The sequence below is a fragment of the Vitis vinifera genome, chromosome 13 (genome assembly GCF_030704535.1).
Source record: "Vitis vinifera cultivar Pinot Noir 40024 chromosome 13, ASM3070453v1".
NCBI lineage: Eukaryota > Viridiplantae > Streptophyta > Magnoliopsida > Vitales > Vitaceae > Vitis > Vitis vinifera.
In genome coordinates this window covers 9,256,753-9,280,761 of record NC_081817.1, presented here as the reverse complement: position 1 = coordinate 9,280,761, position 24,009 = coordinate 9,256,753, and the positions used below count along the sequence as shown (strand labels likewise).

Sequence of the window (24,009 nt, the reverse complement as noted above, 5' to 3'; positions counted from 1 at the left end):
TCATCAGTCTCTTCAATATCATCCATGCGCTGCGTCCCTTTGGTTCTCCTTACTGTCAGACCAAAGTCTTGATTTGTTACATAGATAGACTATAAACATCCACCATTGTCCACCATCTCTTCAGCATAGAACCACCACCCTCATGCCATAGTATTCCCATAAGACCACTAAATCTGTCATTCTTTCCACAAATTCAAATACTAGCTTCCTATATCATCTTGAGACATCACCTCCCGATATGAGATACATGGGGGTTTACGCATGATGAAGATAAACGAGAATAGGAGTGGAGTGATGGATGGGGACGTAGGCATGTTGGATAAAACAATGAATAATAAATGAGAATGGGTATGGGGATGCTGATGAGGTGAGCTTTGCTGCCATGACAACTACTCCAGATTTTCTAGGATCTCCTTCAAGCAGGGATAAGAAAATGGATGCGTACCATGGAAGGATATCAAGAGCAGAGGAGGATAACAAAATAGAACACAAAGAGTAGATACAAGAAAATGAGCCCGACAAGCTATGCTTCATATCATACCAACAGGCTTAGATGATGGTGGGTAAGATTAAATGAGTATCAAATGAAAGGTAAAACGTGGTTACAGAAACATCTCATGGAGAAATAAAAACCAGAGCAAACTAAACCACTACAAAACCATTAGCAAAAATATGAACGTATTCACTCCCAATCAACAATCATCATCCGAGAATCAGTAAAAATAGAGTAGAAAAGCACACCAATAGAAGCTAACTAAGAATACACAATAAGCGTACCTCAAAATAACTCTCTCTAGCTAGGTGGACAAGAAATTGGACAGCTATCTTTCCTCTCAAGCAACCAGCCAAGCCATGCCCTTTTCCCACTAGTCTTCTCAAGCTAAACTCTCCTCTCCTCTCCTCCCTCCCTCCCTCCCTCCTTCCCCCCCCCCCCCCCCCCTTTTTTCTTGCCATTTCTCTTATCTTCCCCTGCAAGCTATTAGCTACTCTACTACTCATCGCTTAACAGCCTCAGGAGCTCCAACCACCACCATGGCGGGGTCACATGCCTTGCCACATGCTCCATGCAGCTGCTCCTCCAAGAAGCCCGATCCCCCCACTCGTTCAAGGCACCAACATCTCTTCTAGGTGCCTCCAAAATGGCGGGAAAAGCCCCCAATGACTAAAACAAATATAATATACGTAGAAAAAAACGAGACCAAAAGAGGGAGGTCTACAATATGCCACAAAATATCCTATTTCATTTCCTGCTAAAGCATGTTATGTCATAACACTTGAATCTTTTTAATCACTTTGATCACTCTTTGGTAAATCATATGATTTGATTTACTCCTAAAGTTATTTTTTGACTTCTAAGTTACTCCTAAATTTGACCTAAATACTCCTACACTTAAAACCCTGAATTTATATAATTTGCTTAAATTATTTTTGTTTCCATGCATAGATAACAAATTGTTTATTTCAAAATTACATACAACAATGAACAACTATCACAAAGTTAAGTATTGAAATAAATAAGGAGAAATATAGGGCATATTTTGGAAACTGTGTTTTAGAAACGTTTTTTGTTCTATATAACGAAAAATATAGAAAACATGTTTGACAATCATAACTATTTTCTATTTTTTGTTTTTAAGAATAGAAATAAGAGTGTTTTTAAATAACATCTTTTAGTTTTTTTTTTCACTTGTTTTTTGAGGATTATTTTAATAAATAATTATACAAATATGTAGAATAATTAAACATAGAACATTAAATTTAAAATATTAAAAACAACTTAATTTCTAAACAAACTTTTGTTTTACAAAAATTATAGAACAATTTTTAAAAACAATTTTTCATAAACTTTTTTTTTTTTTTTTTATAATTATTGGCGAAGATTGTGTATATAGAACTATTGTTTGTTGGACTTGCAAGGAGATTTTGCAAAGCTTTTTCTTCTTTGTGAAACCTCTTTTCTATTATTATTATTATTATCATCATTATTATTATTATTATTATTATTATTATTATTATTATTATGAGAATAAGATTTATAGTTTTTCTCATGGTTTTTAGGATTTTTCTCATTAGGACAAGTTGAAGTTAATTTGAAGGACTCTGGTTGTTTGAGACATTTTCTTTGTTTTTAGCTCCACCTTCAATAGATAGAGATAAAGATAAAAGATAATATATTGTTGTTTTTAAAAGGTAGGTGAGTTTGGGTTATTTATGGAATGTTTGTTGATGGAGAGAAGAAAAAAATAATAATAAAATAATAATAATAATAATAATAATAATAAACATATCTAAAGGGAAGTAAAACACTTAGGTGGACTTCAGTTGTCAATTGGTGTTGATGATATTGCAAGGAAAATGAGTATTTTCGGAAATAATTATATGACTAATAAAAAAGTGCATATATTTCAATTTTTTTTTAAATAAATGAAAATAATATTGATTTAAAAAATTGATTTTTTTTGTCATACATTTTCATATTAGTGAGTCAAATCCCACTTTTCCTATTTTTTTAAACAATAACTTAGGCCCTGTTTGGGAACTATTTTCAAGAACAATTTTTTATTTTTTGGAACAAAAAAACTAGAAAACATGTTTGGCAACCATAAACTATTTTTTGTTTTCTATTTTTTGTTTTTTGATAACAGAAAACAAGGTGTTTTCAAAAAACATTGTACGCACAAATTTCGTAAAAGGTCCTGCAAAATTAGCAAAACAAATAGGAAAATAATGCGAACAAAATATTTATTAAAATTGGAAATATTGTGGGTAAAATCTCAAATATAATATTCTTTACAAAAGAATATTTTTCCTCTGATTCTTTCGCTATGACCACAACTTGAAGAACGATGATGACGTTTTCTTGATTTCGAAGATCAATCAAGGGCCACAAGTGGCTTATTCTCGAATGAACTCGTTGAATGGCAAAAAACAAATGTAGTAGTTTTTTTTACCGTTTACCGAACTTGCAGGGAAATTTGATGAAGCTTTTTATTTTGTTATGTATTTTGTTGTGAAGCTTCTTTCCCCGTACAAAGTCGCCTTTGGATTTTCTTTCCAATATTTTCCTTTTTGAATTTTTCTTATTTTTGAATTTCTCTCCCCCCGCCCGCCCCCCCTCCCTTCTTGAAAGAAGACACTTTTATTTATAGGTGACGATAGGGAATTTGAGTTTCAAATTCCCGAATTTTAGTTGCTTAAATTCAAGGGATTTGGTTCCTTGATTTTAGAAATAATAATTTTCTTATTATTATTATTATCCCTTTTATAGTTGGAGATTAGGGAAACTTATCCATAAGAGGATTTTTTTTATTATTATTCATTTTGAAGACCAAATTAGTGGTAATTTAATCCACTAATTTTTTATGTCTACAAATGCCCCCACTTCAAGACGCATCACATACATGCATTGTCATGTGGATGGGGTGAGTCTTGAAGTAATTTTTTTTTTCAAAAAAAATACTTCTTTCTCACTTTTTTCCAAACTCCACTTCGTTTTCCTTCTTGCTTTACACTTTGAATCATCTTCCAATTTGTCATTCCTATATACATTTATATATATATATATAAAGGGGACAATAGTTGAGAAACTTGACTTGAACTTTTTCAGAGAGCTCTTTTGATCTTTGAATGTTCTTCGACCCAACTTGAGAAACTTGACTTGAATCCTTTCAGATTTTTTTTTTTCAATTTTTGTTTGATCTTCAACCCAATTTTAAAAAACTCGACTTGAATTCACGGTGAGAAGTCTTCACCTCTTCAAACCTGTAAGTGTTTTTTTTAAATATATATATATATATATATATATATATATATATATATATATATATATATATATATATATTGGAGCTTGGTGGGTGTATGCCGAAGTCAATGGGACAGAACCTCAATGTTGGTTGTCTTGGGAGACGTCATCATTAGGCTATATATCTATATATTGGTGTGAGGATGAGGATTTAATGTATATATAAAATCCATTCATGTGATCTCCTGAAAAATGGATGGATATATATATATATATATATATATATATATATATATATATATATATATATATATGAATGACATGTGATATCTTAATTCATTTTTTTTTTCAAGAAAGAAAAAGATTCACATTTTTCGAACACAAGTCAATCTTCATTATTCGTAGAGACGAATTTGATTTCAAGTAATTTAATTAATTAATTTTTTAAAATTACCTTAATACTTGAGGGGAATTTTTAATAAATTTAAATATCCATAAAAAAAACATATGAATATTTAAAGTTTGACCCTTATGTAATCAAGTCGTAGCCTTAACGCGAAGCGGTGTCGTATTTTCGACACTTATGTGCTAAAATCTTCACCCATGCAAATTGGCTTGACTCGAATGCATAGTGGTGTTCAAGTTTTAACATTTAATTAAAACCATAATAATACTTGGTATTTATGTAAACAAGTTATGGCCCTGATGCTATGCGGTATTGTATTTTCGACACTTATGTTCTAAAGTCTTCACCTATGCAAATTAGTTTGACTTGAATGCATAGTGGTGCTCAAGTTTTAACATTTAATTAAAACCAGAATAATACTTGGTATCTATGCAAACAAGTTATGGTCTTGATGCTACGCAGTGTTGTACTTTCAACACTTAATACGACTTAAGTGCTAAGGTCTTCGCTCATGCGAATTAGTCTAACTTAAATGCATAGTGGTATATAAAAACTTAGACCTATATTTTATTCATCTCTCTCTACCTTCCTTTTCCTTTTTGTGTAGGATGACATTCTTCAAATGTTTTAAGGAGAAGACTATAACTATTCATGAGAATGATAGTGAAGATTTTGAGAAAGGGACTACCTTGTCCATGCGTAAGTCACTTACTAACCTTTAATCTTTGTCAATGCCAGTGACAGATGGCCCATTACACATTTCTTCCTGGTCCCGAGTTGCATCTTGCAAGCTTACAAATATCAGCAATTCAAAACTCAATAAAATGAAACTTGTTTATGATGTTTTGCTATTGAATTCCTTTCACCCAACTACTACTGAAGTTCATGATAAATTTGGATTGTTGGGTTCTCATGTTTGTGACGGAGAAGCCAAAAAGGGAAGTTCATTCAAAGTACTTGGGGAATCTTTCTTTACTGAAGGATATTGGGAATGGGTAGAGGAGGTGTTGGGCTGACATGAACCATTTCTTAAAGGATGTAAGCTTTATGAAGCTAATTTTTGCATCTTTATTCAACTATGATCGTCATGCCTTTGTGATTAGGACCTTTTGCGTATGTTGGTGTCCTAATACTAACACCTTGCATACTTCCATTGGAGAGGTTTCCATCTCTCTTTGGGACTTGTATCGTATTGTTGGATTACCCATCATTGGATCTTTTTATGATGAGATGGTACTGAGTGCGGAAGAGTTATCTAATGATGTAACAAATTCCTCATTTCCACCAAGTTGTCGAAACTTATTCCTTGCATATCATCGAATTTGGTCTGAAATGAAAGAGAAGTCTTTAGTCAAGTTAGCCTCTTGGGTATCATTTTGGAATAAAGGCTCCATGAAGTATGCAAAACTCTCAAAGAAAAGTACAAAGAATAAAGTGCAGAGGCCTAAGAGGACTCATAACCCCTCCGGGGAAATTGATCCTGTTAAATCTCATACTCAGTCGGAGATGGAATTTTTTGACGACTTTGGCGTAGTCGAGACAGATGTTAAGGAAACTTACTTGGTTGTTTTCTTGGCATATTGGTTATGAAAGTTTGTTCTTCCTTGGGGGTGTCAATTTGATTCGTCTTGGAGTCTTCAAGGTAGCTAGTAGAATGGCTCAAGGTGAGACATTTAACCTTGTTGTTCCGATGTTAGCAAACATTTACAACGACTTAAATGAAATCACTTGTTCTTCGAAGCCTGAGACTAATGCATCTATTTTCCCTATTCATTATTTATACGGATGGTTAGGTGAATATTCTGATACCCATTTCATTTCTCCTTCTTGGAACCATCCTCCACTGATGACTTATTACGCCAACGAGTTTTCTACTAAGTGTTTTGATGATTTGCAAGCTCAGACTTTGATAATGTCTTGCAAAGGTGTAAAGTTGGACCACTAGGCATTACGCCATAAGAAACGTGTGCACTGGATTGATAATGAATCCATTATTGTTACCAAAACTTCTTATCTCATAAGTCTTCGCTCTAGCTATTTATCTTTGTGACAAGGTAACCATCGGGTGATCCAACCGTATTATCCTCATCGGATTTCTAGGCAGTTTGGGTATCCTCAAGACCTTCCGGGAGGTTTGCTAGAGATTTTTTCGCATTGGAACTTTAGATGTAGTGTAGCAACATTGGGAGTCATGCACTAGGCTTAGTACCTACTCCAAAGTTACTATACCAAATTATCATAGTCTTGAAGTGTTTTCAGTCACCAAGGCTTAAGTGGATTGGTGGATCATAGTGCATAACCTTGATAAGGAAATTCTTATTGCTTGCTTGTATGGAGCCCCCTTGATTCTTCTTGGAAAATACCCTCAAAATCTTTAAAGAGTAGAACGCGCAAGGTTGACTCAAGTGTTTCTACTAAGGAAAATGTTAGAGACAATGTTGAGAATGATTTTGATAATTTACTTGATGATTCAAGAGCTTCTTCTAAGCGCTCGATGGGTGGACACCAAACTAATACCTCCACACACTTAGAGCATGAGGAAACTATTTTCAATGGTGGTAGTACTAATTGTCGCAAGACTTTTAAGTGACATAACAATGCACAGGGTCTTTATGTATTAAACAATGACTCTGAATATACAAGTGAACGTCATTTCAAACCTCGAAAGATTAGACCCAACCTTGTGTACTATGATGAGACTAACTCTCATCCTCTTGATAAAGATATTTTCTTTATTGACGTCCCAACTTCTACTCAACCAATGAAACTTGATGGTGAAGAGGTAATTTTGTTTTGCATTGATACTAACAAAAATAAATATTTGCCTTAGGTGGCGGGTGACAACCAATTTGTCGATGAAGGGAATGAGTCATCTCTTAAGGATCGGTTCGAAAGTGTTGTTGCTACTAGGGAGTCAATGCCCTTTACCTTGACTATACAATGAGATAATCACTTTATCATCCCATTACCTTTGCCTTATTCTCGTTTGGGTGATAAAGGTATTACTAACATCTTAAATGATGTTTTGATTGAATCTCAAGGTCAAAAGACCACAATTGAAGATACAACATATGATGAATTGACACTTTTAGCAGTTGCAGGTCTAATTGCTAAACAATAATCTCCATATCCTACCGTGGTTGCTTCTTCTACTTTCATTCACACATTCGATGCCGAACAAATCATCTTAATGCCCAACGCCAAACAACACTTATGATAGGAGAAGGCATTAAGGAGGTGATTATCAAAACATCTAATAAGTGTCTCTTATTATTGAGATGAAAAATTGATGAACTTTTCAATGCTATCACGAAGATTGGAGTGGACCCTTCACCATTAAAGTCTCAGATTGAGAAGTACATGGAAAGTGCAGATCACCCCGATGCAGTGCGATGCACCCATTCTATGAAGATATCTCCGAAAGTACAAAGTGAACGTTTAACTATTGTTGTGTTTCATATTGTGGATGCTCTAAACTCTGAGGGTGTATAGGCGAACCATCGTCAATCATTAAAAGTTGACTTAGCTACTCTCAATGCAAAATAGGAAGCACTTAAGAAGAAATTAGAGCAACTAGGTATACAAAAAGACCACTTTCATAACTCAATCTTAGACTTGATGAGATTGTAGCCGATAAACAGAATGATGTTTCTCACTTGAGGAAAGAACACGTCATTATCGCCTAAACCCTCATGCTTACTGATGTCGATGTCAAGACTTTAGAGACACTTCAAGAAGCCTTAAGGACTCAATGTGACGAGCTTGCATGCTTGGTGTGGATGCGATTGTTGTACCTTTTTACTTAGTTTTAGCTTTCCTTATTTTCTTTAATTCATTTTTTTATTAAGATATAACAAAGTCTAGCATTTTTTAACTAGATTTATTTATTAATAAAAATGAGACTTTTTTTATGTTTTTTTTGGTAGTGACTGAACTCAAGTTACCTAAATACTCTTCAAAGATAGGGGATTAAGTAAAATGTATTTCCATTTTTTTTATTTCTTTTTACGCTCTAACTTTTTCCCAAACTAAAAGAAAGATTAAATCTTGTGAGCATATGTCCGAACTTTTGCCTAAGTCTCATTTTCAGGTTTTCAACTTGGCAGACTTTTTTTTTTTTAGGTGCGTCATATGCAATTTATGCTCATGTGAGCCAGGAGCATCACTTGTCTTGAGTTTGATCGAAGGATGATAAATTTATGTCCTTGGAACAAAGTTTAATTAATGATCAAAGATGACTTATTCTTAACCAAACTTGTGAAGACATTTCTTCATCATTTTGGAGAACAAAAGAAGTCATTTGAATTCGTCTTGATTTTCTTCAGCCTTAAAAGTGGATGAATGACACTTTTATATTGTGTTTGATATTCTTCCACGAGCTTGTTGAAGAATGTGTCAAGCTTGGACTTGATTTTAATCCAAGGGTGGTAAATACATGTTCTTGGAGCAAAATTTAATTGAGGGTCAATGGTGACTTGATCTCAAGTAAACTTATCAACAATTCCCTCAAGTGTTTTGAAAAACCCAACCTTGTCTTCTTTAACTTTGAAGGTGGATGAATGACACTTTTGTTTGTGTTGATATTCTTCCATGAGCTTGTTGAAGAATGTTTGGAGTTTGATTTTGACTTTTGAAACTTCATTTTTGGATTTAGCATCTGGGCTGCATCTCCCTTTTGAGAATGTCTCATACTGAAAGAAAAGAACACTTGTATTTAGAGAAGTTGGAGATTTTAGTTTAGAATCTTTGAATTTGATTTCTTTAATACAAAGAGTTTGTTCCTCGGTTTAAGAAGTTTGCCAAGAATGATTTTATTTTTATTTTTATTTTTTTTACTACAGTTTAAGCTCTTGTAGAATAGGAGCAATATGCAGTTTAGGCTCATGCTTGAAGGAGCATCACTGGAATGTCGAGGTTTGAAAACAATTGTGGTAAAATTTGATGTCATGCTCTCATCATCATCACTAGTGAAAGTCATGGTTGCACAATTGTGGCATTTGTTCTCAAATTGTTTTGCCTCCTTTATTTTTGTAGCATAGAGTGATGGATTCCTATGTATATGGATAAATGCAATTTATGTTTCCTTAAAAAGTTGCAGCATTTCATAGATACCATAGAATGAGAGTAAGCATTGTAGATTTGCTACTACCTCATCATCTTCCTTGGTTTTGCTTGACTCTATACCAAGAGCGCTTTCTTCATTTTCACTTGGTTCATCTTCTTCCGAATTTTCATGACAAGAGACCATATGGGTTGATGTCCTTATCCTTCTATTAAAGAACTCTAGAGAAAAGTATTTTCCTAAGGTGACAGAAGTGATGAGCTTTTGTACCAAAAGGTTATCAACTTATACAATATCTTGTTTTCTTTTGGGTTTCTTTTCTTCTTTCTTTTTTGGATATCGAAAAATATTTTTCTTATGTTGCTCCTTTGGGTATGGATGAGATTCTTGTTTCTTGTGAGGTCTTCTTCATGTCACCAATGTCCAACTTTCTTCATTATATGACATTGATTCATTATCAAAATAAAAATGAAGAAAGGTGTTTTGACATGACACTTGTGTTTGCTTTGGTTTCGGTGACTCGCATTGGATAGTATCGGCGCATGCCTCTAGTGTCTTATGTGGAACATGTAACGAAACAGGATTGAGGGACTCAAATGTGACTGTAGCATGATTTGACTCTACTACTTCATCCAAATCCAGATGGATTCTTCCTTGTTTTGCAAGTTTCATTATGAAATCTTTTAAGATGAAACATTTCTCTTGGTAATGACAATAGTTCGGATCATTAACACAACCCATTTCTTCTGGACGTTTGCATTCATGTAGCTCAATAACCTTTTTCTAAAGCAAGTCTTCCAACATGTTAGGCATATCAGAGTCAGGAAAATGATACTTCTTATCCTCTAATTCCTTCAAGGTGAACCGTCACCTCTTATTTTCCTGGGTTGTTCCAATCTTTTTTACTTCCTTTTTTTTATCTCTTGCTAAGATTTTGATAGGAGTCGTATTTACCGTCATTGACTCTTGGGTGGATTTTATTGCATTCTTATCAATTGTTTTCCCATTGTGTCTTTCTTTTTGCCGGTTAACAATAAGGTCCTTTTTAACACTATGTTTGGCTATGTTGAGCTCCATGTCATGTGCTCGAGTAGCTAATTCTTCAAAGGTACGAGGTCATATCCCTTGGAGGATGTATAGGAGACCCAATGCATTCTTTGTATTCACATCTCCATGGCTGATACCTTAGATAATCTATCTTTGCAGTCAAGGCTTAAGGAACACCAACGGTTGATATAGTCTACAACCGGCTCATCTTTCCATCGCTTAGTGTTAGTAAGCTCCATCATGCTTACAATTCGTCGAGTGCTATAGAAACAGTTGAGGAATTCACGTTCCATTTGGTCCCAACTATCGATAGACTCAGGTGTAAGCTCTATATACCAATCAAAAGCATTCCCTCGGATAGAATGAACGAATTGTTTAACTAATAAGTCACCATCTATACCTGCATTGTTACAAGTTTCAACGAAAAAGGCAACATGTTGTTTTGGATTTTCCTTCTTGCCAAATGATTGAAACTTTTGAGGTTGATAAACCACTTACATACGTAGGTTATCAATCCTCTTAGTGTAAGGTTTAGAGTACATGAGCATACTCTGTGAGGGTCCACCGTACTATGCTCTAATGGTGTTAATTATCATGTCTTGAAGTTGTTGGATAGATAATGACGCCATTGAGACAGATTTCGCCGTTTGTCTCTCAACGTGCACTCTCCTATATGCATGTGGTGCATCATCGAGATGAGATGTAACATTCAGAAGGTGGTTGAGTCCTTGACTTGACTCACTCATGTTTTGTATTTGTGTTTCAACCTTGTTTATGAGGGAGACTATCTGCATATCCTTCTCCTCAACTGTCTTGGTGAGTTTGGCGATGGCGCGACTCATCTCTGCCAATTGCTCCTTACCGACAAGGTCATCGAGAAGGGAAAAGTAAAAGAGTCTGAACAATTGGAGTAGTTTTTCTCCTTTGACATTCCAATTGGTGATCCGAAGTGTAAGCCAGTGCTGAAGTTGGCATCAATAACAAAGCAAGGAGATTTATCCCTAAAGTCCTTTAGTGCTGAAGGGAGTTTTCCCTTGCTACGCGGACTATGACTTTTTGCCCCTAGAGAGACCAAGGTGATGAGTGGTTGGTGCTCATCATGCATTCTTACCGATTTTAGCAAACAAGCAGACTCACTTGATTGTTTTGTTGAGAGTGAAAATGTCGATTTTGCTTTGCTATAATTCATAGGGCTCGTAGCGATGTCATGTGTCGATTGTGCAATGACGATCTTGTCATTGCCCTTGTTGACATGCACAACTTGAGTTTTTTTGGGTGTTATCATGAATTAGAGATCAATCTTCTAACAAAAGAGATGAGAGACATAGAGGTCCCATTGGGTGTGCCAGAAATTTGTACGCACAAATTTCATAAAAGGTCTTGCGAAATTTGCAAAACAAATAGGAAAATAATGTGAACAAAATATTTATTAAAATTAAAAATATTGTGGGTACAATATCAAATATAATATTCTTTCCAAAAGAATATTTTTCCTCTGCTTCTTTTGCTTTGACCACAACTTGAAGAACGACGATGACGTTTTTCTTGATTTCGAAGATTAACCAAGGGCTACAAGTGGCTTATTCTCGAATGAACTCGTTGAATGACAAAGAATGTGTGTAGTAGTTCTTTTTTCGTTTACCGAACTTGTAGGGAGATTTGATGAAAGTTTTTCTTTTGTTGTGTAGTTCATTTTCTCGTATGAAGTCGTCTTTTGATTTTTTTCCCAAGATTTTCCTTTTTGGATTTTTCTGATTTCTGAATTCCCCTCTCTGTCTTCTTGAAAAAAGACACCTTTGTTTATAGGTAAGGATAGGGAATTTGAATTTCAAATTCTCGAATTTTAGTTGCTTAATTCAAGGGATTTGGTTCCTTGGTTTTAACAAATTTTCTTCTTCCGAGAGCTTTTACCAACAAGATGATAATAATAATAATAATAATAATTTTCTTATTATTATTATTATTATTATTATTATCCTTTTTATAGTTGAAGATTAGGAAAATTTATCCATAAGAGGATATGTTTTTTTATTCATTTTGATGACCAAATTAGTGGTAATTTAATCCACTAATTTTTTTTTTTATGTCTACGAATATCTTTTAATTGTTTTCAATTGTTTTTTGAGAGCCGTTTTAAAAAAATAATTATACAAACATATATAATGAATAAAAATAAAGTTGTGGACATAAAAATTATTTTTAAAACATATTTAAAAATATTAAAAATAGGTTTAAAACATTTTAGGTTCCTAAACAGACTTTTGTTGTACAAAACATTAGAGACCAATTTTCAAAAACTGTTCTTAAAAACTATTTTTCAAAATTATTTTAAAAAACAGTTACCAAATAAGACCTTACTCTCCATTGAAGACTTAATGTTGTCATTTATTCAAGGCAAGTTAGTATTTTTGATAAGGTAAAATTAAATTATAAGTTTTAATTGAGTCAAAATATCTTAATTAATTTTAAAATGATTTTAAATTGAGAAATTAAAAATGAAAATCTTTTCAAATAATAAAAATAATTTGAAAAGGAATTTTAAATTGAGGATTGAAAATAAAAATTCAAATATTTTTTAATTTAAAATATGAAAAATTTTCAAATCTTTTTAAAACTCTTAAGTTTCTAAATTGTTTATAGTGAAATATGATTTCTAAAGTAATTCCAATTCCACTAGGTTTTCTCCTATATATATATATATATATATCCTATCTAAGTATATTTTTGGTGACGATTGAGAGAAACTCAACCTAACTTGTCCTATCATTCTTAAGAATTTAGATTATGGGTTGTTGGAAGGATTTGCATGCCTTCAGGTAAATTTGTGTACTTCGATATCAAATAACGAATTATTGTTGGAAGGATTTGCATGCCTTCAGGTAAATTTGTGTACTTTGATATCAAATAATGAATTATTGATTAAAAATATCCTATAATTTTTTTATTTCCATAGTTAGTACTAGTGTTTTCCACATAAATTTCACATCTCCCTTATTTCATTTTTTTTATTACTTTAATATCTGATTCTTTCAATTAACCCTATTATCTCCTAGTTTAAATTGTGTTAATATAATTCAACTCTTATATTATAATCTTTATAAGTCACCCATTTATCATATAACAATAGTTTATGATTTTAATTTTTTATTTTTATTTTTATTTTTTTCTCTTTATTTTCATTTCCTTGTATTTTCCTTCAAAGTTCACAAGATTAAACATAGCCTAGAAATATTATTCCTTAATCAAAGTTAATATTTATAAAGATTTGAAAGATTATATTTGATACTTTTCAATTTGTTTCTTAATTATTATTATTATTTTTATTTATTTTGAAAGTTATATTTTAATGTTCATAATATATGTTTTTTTTATTTATTTTATATTAAAGACAACTTGTCTTCTTGTTGTGTGTGGGCCAATATTACATGTATCACAATTTAATTTGAGAACATGTGACAACATTTATTTTATCACATGCATCTTGCATTATATGTTTTATTCAATGTGACAAGTTTTAATTAGACACAATTTAAATTAATCATGAACATTTAATTCTTCTATTAATCCATAATTAACTTAATTTGAGTATATAATAAATCACAAAACTTAAATTTTGCCCTTTTAAACCTCCAATTCCTAGAGTTTCATTATCATTCAAACTATTATTAAAAGCTAAGAGTTATTAAATGATTTCCATTTTATATTTATTAAAATTTTTACTTACTAGATATTATTAAGGCCTAGAATTCTTGATTGAATTGGTTGTAGGTTCATTTTGATGGTTGGTGAGCATTTACTAAGTTTTTGTTTGTTATAAAGAATTTAGTTAAACCAATGGAATTTAACCTATCTTTCGTGACTTGATTATTTTTATTTATTTATTTTTATAATTGAGAAACCTTCTATGGTCAAGTCCTTAACTTTTTGGGATCCAAACCTTAAGGTGTGGACCAACCCACAACAACTAACATTAGCTCTATGGGACCTAAATATCATGGGTGCTTATCATCCCGTGACAATTAACATTAAAACAATTTAGAATATCATTAATGATATGATTCAAACCTAAAACCAAATGTTAATTATTAAAACCACACTTCCTGATATTTATTCTGACAAATTAGGCTTGCTTATATAATTCGTTTTACCACCCACTTTTTACTTAAAACCTTTTGATAATTATCAAAAGGTTAGGCTTGCTTATATAATTCATTTTACCACCCACTTTTTGTGGATCTTTTAGTGGGTAAACATTAAATATATATATATATATATATAAAATAAAAAACTTTTAATTTTGAATCTATAACGTTGAAAAAGAAATTTTTTGGTAATTTTTTAATGAATAGAGTTACCCATATTTAATATTTGATGGTCATTTAACTTGTGGTGAGTTGGCAAAAGATGATTGGATTGTGGTCCTTATAGCCGTTAGGATGTGACATTAGCATAGTTACATATTATCGTAGTCATTTAACAAATACGAATAATATAGATATAAAAATATTAATTTTAGATTTTGGTTCATTTAATATATATATAGGAATAATACCCATGCAAGAAGGGTGTCAAATCATTGTATTAGTTTAGCCATTATTGGTAATAATAAATATTTATTTCATTTTATGAATAAGAAAAAAGAAAAAGAAAAAAGAAAAAAGAAAAAAGAAAAGAAAATTGAGGAAAGAATAAATAAACCTGGTGATGGAAAACTGGGGCTCAGTCCCTTCGAGTTTCCAAATTTTCGGAGATATTGACGCCGCTTTTCCAACCCACAATTACCATCTTCACTCTACCTGAATAAACATAATCCCCCCACCAAACGGTCTAAATTCCCCTTCAAGGCTCTGCCCGCACCAGGACTATTTCTGTCTTTTCGCCAGAAACACAGTGTTAAGAATCCCAAAAATATCCCCTCGCTCTATCTCTAGGTTTCAGAATCGCCCTCGAACCAGTTTCGGCCATTCATTTAATCCCAGCCGTCCATTTCCCATCCAACGGCTCCCAGAAGTCTTTACAGTGGTTTCTCTTTCTCGTTTCTCCGCCAGTGATTTTTGGCATAAACCCTAGAAAACTTCCCTCTTCAACTCCCTTCTTCGCCTTCTCTCTGCTTTCTCACTCTTCGATCTGTTTTCTATAGGGAGAAAATCGTGGAATGTTAGATCTGACGTATATGGATTCGTGTAGTAGGAGATCTTAGATTTTTAGAGTTATTGTTGTTGTTGTTGTTCTTGTTATTGTCTCGATATGGCCGATTCTTGGGCGATTCTTTATGTGATGCCCGATTATGAGAACATGCAGTGAGTTCGGATTCCGGACCGAGTCGGCGAGTCAACTCACTGAGTCACCGGGGGAGATCGAGGCCCGTGTTGCTGTTGCTGCTCCCGTTCGCGGCCGCACGGCGATGCCGTCGGTTGGTATGCGACGGACCACGAGGGTGTTCGTGCCGAAGACGGCGGCCAAGGGTGCCGCCGGTGGAGCTAGGGTTTTGAGGTCGGGGAGGCGGCTGTGGCCAGACTCTGGCGAGGGCAAGCTCACTAGAGATGCCGACTGGTTCCGGCTTCTCCACAACTCCGGCGGTGGCGGCGGTGGTGCCGGCGGTGGTGGTGGGTTGAAGGAGAATGGGTGGCATGAGGTTAATTCGAAGCAAGAAGTGGATGATGTGGACGCAGAAGTGGCGGTTTCCGAATCGAGAAATGTAGCGGGAAAGTGTGGAGATGATCAAGGTAGTGACTATAGCCGGTGGGGCATTGTTTATAGTAGGAGGACGAAGAGATCGGATTCAAAATCGTTGCTTTCTCCGGAGAAGAAGAGAGGGTTCGAGGATAAAAGGTTTGGAATCCGATTCAGTCGAAAGCAGCGAAGGAAAAGGATGGAAGAGAGCGAGGAGGGAGGGTATGTCTGCGTTGAAATGGTTACTGTCGTTATTGATTCTTCTCGTAGTGGACGGTGTCGTTTTACTAGTTTTTTGAATTCGATTTTGGGTTACATGCGGAGAAGCAGAGTGAGATTATGGGGCCTCTATGAGTTCTTGACGTGGGAGCCTATGATGGATGCTTTCTCTTCACATGGCGTTCGATTCTTGCGGGTGAGTGGTGGTTGTTATCTTATAATGGAATCTTCTGATTTTGTTTTCCAGTGAGTCTATCTCTTTCCACTGATGATGGAGATTAAATCGTTTTGCTCTAGTGCATTCTGTTTGTGGAAAATACAAATCCATATCATTTATAGTAAGGCCTCGAAAGATAAATGGGAGTGATGGAATTTGGGTTCTATGGAATGGTGCCAGTTTTGATGGACAGCTTTCATTTTTTTTTCCCCTAACAAACAAAGGGTTCTATTATTTATTTTCTAATGACCCATTATTTGTGATGAATTTCCATGGATGCCAAAACTCAAATTAGATGGTTTTGCTTTTATGGTGTTTTCAATGCCTTAGACAGTATTTTATTCGATCATGAGTTATGACAATAAATGGCTTTATTTTTATGGGTTTTTAAGAGCCTTTGTCGTATCCTACTTGATTATGATATTAGATGGTTTTATTTTTATGGTCTTTTTCTGTGCATTAGATAGTATCCTTTTTTATTGTGTCATTAATTTTTATCTTTCTTTATTTTGCCTTCAGGATCCTCCTTGTGCTAGAAGCTTTGGAATTTGCAAGATTTTTGGGGCCAGGAGGTTTATACCATTGTTTTCTGTGGATTTTTCTGCAGTTCCCTCCTGTTTTATGTATTTGCATTCAAGTATGCTTCTTAGATTTGGGTGTCTGCCATTTGTTCTTGTAAATAACTCAATGAGTGTGTGTTCAAATGGTGAAGAACCTATTGACAGCGAAGAAAACCTGTTATGCATCCCTTCCAAGAAAGATCATTTTGGAAGCAAATCAATCACTTTGGAAAATGATAATTCTGGGAAGAGGAGGATGTTACAACCAACTATTGGAACCTCTAGATTTTCTGGTCGAAATGCACAGTGGAGGAACGGTGTGAATTCTCGCAGTATTCAGAAGAGAAGGAGTTCACAGAGGTCAAGGAGAGTTAGAAATCCTTCATTGGTTGGCATACACAAATCTAATGGAGCTTTAGTTTCTGATTTCATAACCAATAGGAATAAGGGAATTCCATTTTCTTCTGTAGTGTATAATCAGGAGCTTAGGAGGTCAGCTCGGCATGCTTCTGCAACAAACATCAGGGAACTGAAATCGACCTCGGTGGTGGTGAAAGAGGAAATAGATTCAGTGTGCTGCTCTGCCAATATATTGATTGTGGAATCAGACAGATGTTTCAGGGAAAATGGAGCCAATGTTATGTTGGAAGTCTCTGCTTCCAAAGAGTGGTTTATTGCAGTCAAGAAAGATGGGTCAATGAAATATAGCCACAAGGCAGAAAAAGATATGAGGTATGCTTCCAATCGTCACACCCATGCCATGATATGGAATGGTGAAGATGGTTGGAAGCTAGAGTTTCCCAATCGACAGGACTGGATGATTTTCAAGGAACTTTATAAGGAATGTTGTGATCGCAATGTGGAGGCTCCCAGTGTTAAGATCATCCCTGTGCCTGGGGTCCATGAAGTAACAGACTATGGGGATTATAAGGGCGACCCCTTTTCCCGACCAGATACATATATTGCTTTTAAGAATGATGAGGTGTCAAGAGCTATGGCAAAGACGACTGCAAGTTATGATATGGATTCTGAAGATGAGGAGTGGCTAAAGAAGCTCAACAGTGAGTTTCATGCTGAGAATGATCTTCATGGTCATGTTTCAGAGGAGGATTTTGAATTGATGGTGGATGCATTTGAGAAGGCTGTGTACTGTAGTCCAGATGATTACCCTGATGCGAATGGAGCTGCTGATCTTTGTGTGGACCTAGGTAGCAGGGAAGCCATAGCATGTGTGTATGGTTATTGGATGAAAAAAAGGAAGCGAAAACGTGGATCACTAGTTAGGGTTTTCCAGGTAAGGGGTCATGCTTTAGAAATCTCATTCTGTGCACTATTTGTATTTGACGATATTTTTATTTCACTTTTATGGATATTTACCACATATGAGCTCCTGATTTGGGCAGTGGCAATGGATTGTGTCTTGGTGGTTTTTAGATGTAGGGGCAATATAAATATTTGTGCTTATGTATGAGTTCTCAGATTGTCCTATTTTAGATCACTATCATGTGTAGATTGCTGATTATCTTTACAAGAGTCTTATTGTCTTCTGTTTTCATTGATCTGAAATGAAATGCCCCCTCTCCAGTTTAGATGCCATGTGTTCCCTTTTTATTTAGCCCTACACTTTAATCTTTTATTGGTGCATTGGATTTTAAGCATTTGATAGGAATCCATCCATTCTGTTGAAGCATCTTTTACTGTAAGGAACTGTTTTGTTTCTTTAGTTTTCCTTGGAAATTCTATCTATACAACTTAGTGGATGATTCTTTTAGCAACTTTTATATGTTATGAATCTTTTAAGCCTTTTAGACCTCATTTGGTGCAACCTTTTTATTACCTGAAAGTATTTTTTTACTGCCGAAGTGCTTTACATTATGTATGCTATAAGGGATATGCTCAGTTCATGAATTTGAAAGATTTTTGATATATTGATATATTGCCTTCTTTTCAGAGATATTCTCAAAGAAAAAACTTCAATCAAAGTTGAGCTAAAATATGTGAATCATGCTTCCAGCTCCAGCAACCCTCTATCATCATCATTGAGTTAATGAGTTCTGACGTGGGTAATGTGAACCCACTGAACAGAACATAGGCTAGGAAGGAAGTGTTTCATTATTTATCTTAAAGAGGTTCAGGATGTGTACAAAAGTCAGAACTTTGATATATGTTATCAGCTATTTTAAATTGAATTCTTATATTTAACACCCCCCCCCCCCCCCCCCACCCCCCCTCTTTTATTTTTTTGCTCTCATTGGAAAGTGGGTCTCTCTTTTATTTTTTCCTTGCTCCCTTCTTTTTCATTTTATTTTTCTTTTTAAATATTTTGGTAGGTGTACAATGCTATTTTGGGTTTGTGGTAACATTTCATACTGTTTAACCATTGAGTTAGCTGATCAACATGGATGGTACTTCCTACAGGGTCATCACCTAAGGAAAGCTCAGCTGATTCCAAAGCCTGTTCTGCGTAAGAAAAGATCATTCAGCCGACAGGTGGGCAAATTTGGAAGAGGCAAACAACAAAATGTCATGCAAGGTGTGTGCTTTCAGGCTTGCAGCTTATTTGACTTTTATGAATGTTCCTTCTTATGTGTTTATGACACCAGTGGAAAGATAACAAACAGAGATATTGGGAATTTATTTTTAAAAGCTAAATAACTTATTTTTGTTTATGAATAGTCTTCACTGTTGGTTGGTAATATATTGTATAAGACATGGTGTCATCTTGTTATTAATATTGTATTTCTTGGCGATGCTTTAGCTTGTGAAATATGAGTGATAAAACAGAGTTGTTCCTTTTTTTTTTTTTTTTTGATAGGTAAATTGATGATCTCATTAAACTTATTAGGCCTATAAGTTATTCAAATTCTGCTTTTTTTTTTTTTTTTTTTTTAACATGCCTACAAACTTCTTAGGGAATTGGATCTCATTAAAGTTATTCAAATTCTGTTTTAGTATCTTAGAAAATTGATGATCTTGAAAAATTGTGGTGCTGACAACTGTAAAGGCAATTTTAAGCAGATCTAACCAGCTCTGCCACTTTTGCTGCATTCTGGCATGTTGTTTGAGGAGGACATGAATCAGGAGGGATTTATTACCTACTCGGCTGATTTTGGCCATTTCCTTCACTTTGACCAGTTTTTGCTTTTATTCTGTTCCTTTTGGTTTTTGATTAATTTTCTATCTTTAACAGGTTGCTACTTGGTTTTGATTCTTTTTTGTTTTGGTTGAGCTTTGTACAAAAATAATCATTTGGTTTACTTGGAGGGGGAAAAATTTAGTTTTCTTACTATATTATAGCCCACCAAAGTTGGGTTGACGACGAGGGGCGCCTATGTCATTGCAGATGAGTTTGCTCTCTCACACCTATATAGTGGGTCTGGGTATAGGTTTGTGATGTTTTGTAGGTTTAATTTTTTATTGCAAAACCATACCCATGGAGTAATTTGATGCATTGTTCATTAAGTGTCAAAACTTTGATATTTGGCACTTCTATTCATCACAAAACTGTATCTCATGTTCAGTGGATATGCAGCCTTGGCAGCGCAACGAAAGGCAATTGATGAAACAAGTGCCAAGTTGAAAGCCCAAGAAGCCAGAGTCTCACTCGACAGATCAGAGAAATTAGCTATTCGCAAGCGTGTAAGAGCTCAGTCTCTTATGGAGAATGCAGATTTGGCAACGTATAGAGCCGCAATGGCACTTAGAATTGCAGAAGCAACACGACTCTCTGAATCACCCTTTCTTGCTGCTGATGATGCTAATTTTCTTGATTAAAAGTAGCAGGTGTAGGTAGTCTTGATGCTAATTGAAGTGGCCAATTATTAATAACAGGGAGGGGGGAATTACAGCCTCATGGCTTTTTTTGAAGCCTTTGGAGAAGAAAAAGAGTAATGTAATTTTTGTATAGATTTTGATTGGATGTACATCTTGTATTATTAGGACCTCACACCAAATCTGTAATTGGTTGATTTCCTTGATAAAAAAAAAAGGGAAAAAAATACAGGAAATTTCTAGCCTATATCAGCATGCTGGTGACTGACGTTAACAGGTATTAGTATGGAGCAAAGCATGTGGGAAACTTACCATGCAGTTTTGATGTTCATGCTCTGTTGGGCTGTTGTAATGACTACTAGTAAACAAACTAAGCTTCAACCTCCATTCATTGTGGTGAATGCGTTCTTATCCTTTGAAGGCACTTTACCTCAGTGGATGGTCGCGGGGGGCTCTCAGAACTCCGTTCTGAGGATGTTCAGATTATTCCATCACATTATTCAGTTTTCAATACTAAATAATTTGATTATTTAAAATGTTAGGCCTTGCTAATTGTTTTCGAAAATAACTTTAAAAAATATATATTTTTAAGAACAATTTTTAAAAATTGTTCTTTGATATAAAAGTTTGTTTTTAATATTTTTAAATATGTTTTAAAAATAATTTTTATATCCAATTTTATTTCTTTATATGTTCGTATAATTATTTTTAAGATAATTTTTTTAAAAATAAGTGAAAATAACAAAAAATAATTAAAAAATGTTTTATGAGAAAACCTCATTTTCTGTTTTTAATAGTTTTTTGAATGTCAAAATCATTTTAATTATTATAAATTTTCTATGTAAAAATTAAATAATTTGAATATATATGGGGTATATTTTATGGTAAAATAAGGCATGAGAAAATTAATTTTCTTTATATTTTTTTTTCCTCATCATTTTTTGTTAACCAAAATATATCTTAAGAAAAATAATTTTCTCATATTTGGTTTTATGATGAAAAATATGAAAAAAGGGAATATAATTAAAAATCATTTTAGAATTATTTAATCTATATATAGGAGTTTAAAATAACATATAAAAATAATTTATTAACTTAAATTTATCTATTTTTATTATCATTTACTTTTTCCTTTCTTCTATTTTTCCTCATCATTTTCTTTCCCTATTATTCTCTCAAATTTTACAAGAAGCTTTTTGTTTACCATTTTCCAAATCTCAATTTTAAATGACTCCATAAAATTCTCCTAATCCCTGTCCAACTGAAAATGTAGTTTTTAGAGAATTAAATATTTGTAATAGTGTAAAATGTGTAGGAGTTATAATTAAACTAAGACTATGTTTTGTTAATGTATACATACTATAATAGAAAGTGGATTGGTAATTATTTTCCTAATGATGAACTTTTTATCAATCTTTATAACTTTTCATCAATTTCTTTTTGGGAGAAATTGTTCTTGTATTGAATGTTCTTTTAGTTGTTTTCATATCAAGTCTCATTCTTTTACTCTAGCAATAGAGTGTAATGTTCTAGACTCAACTAGTTTTTGGATTTTATTTAGATTAATATGACCTAAGTGAAGATGTCATAAGTAAGTTTGATTAGTGTTAGGTATTTTCCTTTTTAACGAGACTTCATAATTCTCAACATATGGTGAGATAGAAGAGGGAGTGATACAATATAAATTGTCAACAAATGGGCATGAACAACTAATAAATTATTCTTTTTGATCTAAACTTCTTTATTGAAAAATAATTGCTTTTATTTAGATTAGGAGCTAAAATGAGATTCTTTTTAGACTTAGGCATATAAAGAGAATCCTTGAGTTTTGGATGACTCTTATTATCAAATACTTAGGTAACATGTCTAACACTCTGCACAACTCTCCTTGCATCAAAAGCTAAAGTCAAGTACATGTCAACCTTATCTCAATTGAAATCCTTTTAAAGAGTTACAAATGTAGTCAATGACCTTGTAATCTATCCACTAAAGTTAGTGGAATCCACCACTAATCAGGACTCAAGTAATGTGAATAAAGTGTACCTTTCTTTTTCTTTAAATAGTCAAGGCATTCCTTTTTCCAATGACCCTTCTTGCCACAAAGGAAATGCTTACCCTTTACTTTGCTCTTTCCTTTCCTAGCCTTGGACTTTCCTTATTTAGGTTTTTTTTGAAATTCTTCTTCTTCATCTTCTTGTTAAAAGAACTTGAAAAATCCTAGACTTCCATATGATCATCCCTTTGATCCTTGAGAATCCTTTTAGCCATATGAAGTATCCTCATCAACTTTGGTAAGTTCATCAACATCTTATTCATGGAATAGTTGAGCTTGAACCACCTAAAGGAATCTGATAAAGTCTTTAGGATTATGTCAACCTTGGCCTCACCATCGATTTCAACTCCAAGGATTTCCATCTCATTAAAAAATGAAATCATATGATCATTAAAGGAGTTCCTTTTGTCATCTTAGTGTTCATAATAATCTTTAGGGGCAGTCTGTTTAGCTTACCACCTTTTGTCACCAAACATTTCTTGCAGACTCAAGAGAATCTTATAAGTAGTGTCAATAAACATGTGTTGGTATTGTAACACATTGTCTAAAGAACCAAGTATGATATACTTGACCTTTTCATTTGCCTTTTGCCACTTATAATGAGGATCCTTATCTTCTTGTGAGGAATATTCATTAGGAATTGGAGTAAACTCCTGAGTTACCCATTTTGGCTCTTTTACTTTGAGCACTATATCTAGGTTTCTTTTCCAATCAACATAATTAAGTCTAGTTAGTTTCTTTATAGTGAGAATGAGAGTGATTGGATTGTAAGACATGATTTCCATAACAATTAAAAAAACTTGTGCATTACTTTGAGTTTGAGCATTTAAAGGCAAGTTGATAAGTTTAGTAATAATATGGTGCTCTCATATATTACATATATTTATGTGAGGTATCAAAGTATCATAAAGATCAAGACTACTTTAGCAAGGTTATGATTCTTATTAATAGGCGACCCTCTATAATTATCACCTTACTTTAAACTTGGAAAGTTTCCTAAGGTAATGATTAACATACCTTTTTCATTTTAACCCTTAGATTATACAAATGGGACTATTTTAGGTGATTCTACAACTTCATATTTAGGTTAAGTGTATAACCAAGATCCTTGACATCAATGTTACCAAGTGAGGAGTTTTTTTTTTTTTTTTTTTTTTCATATTAATTTAAATAACCAATAGACCCTTTATTGCTAAAGGGGTTAGAACAAAAGAATGTTTGAAGTTAGGGTATACTGATGTGTGTGGACTCTTTAATTT

General features: G+C 33.7%; 1 protein-coding gene across 3 annotated transcripts; it reads left to right on the top strand.

Moving 5' to 3' along the window:
* Positions 1-14,983: 14,983 nt before the first annotated feature.
* LOC100266152 (uncharacterized) lies at positions 14,984-20,944 on the top strand. Of its 3 annotated transcripts, none has more exons than XM_010660430.3 (4): positions 14,984-16,345; positions 16,886-18,220; positions 19,345-19,459; positions 20,448-20,944. In XM_010660430.3, exons 1-4 carry the CDS (start codon positions 15,545-15,547, stop codon positions 20,504-20,506), a joined length of 2,310 nt encoding a protein of 769 aa, XP_010658732.1. In that variant the 5' UTR covers positions 14,984-15,544; the 3' UTR covers positions 20,507-20,944. The 3 variants fall into 3 exon arrangements, with proteins under 3 accessions (XP_010658732.1, XP_002265036.2, XP_010658733.1); XM_002265000.5 differs by having other exon boundaries at positions 14,985-16,345; positions 20,459-20,944; XM_010660431.3 differs by lacking the exons at positions 19,345-19,459; positions 20,448-20,944 and adding an exon at positions 18,878-19,115 and having other exon boundaries at positions 14,985-16,345.
* Positions 20,945-24,009: the final 3,065 nt, after the last annotated feature.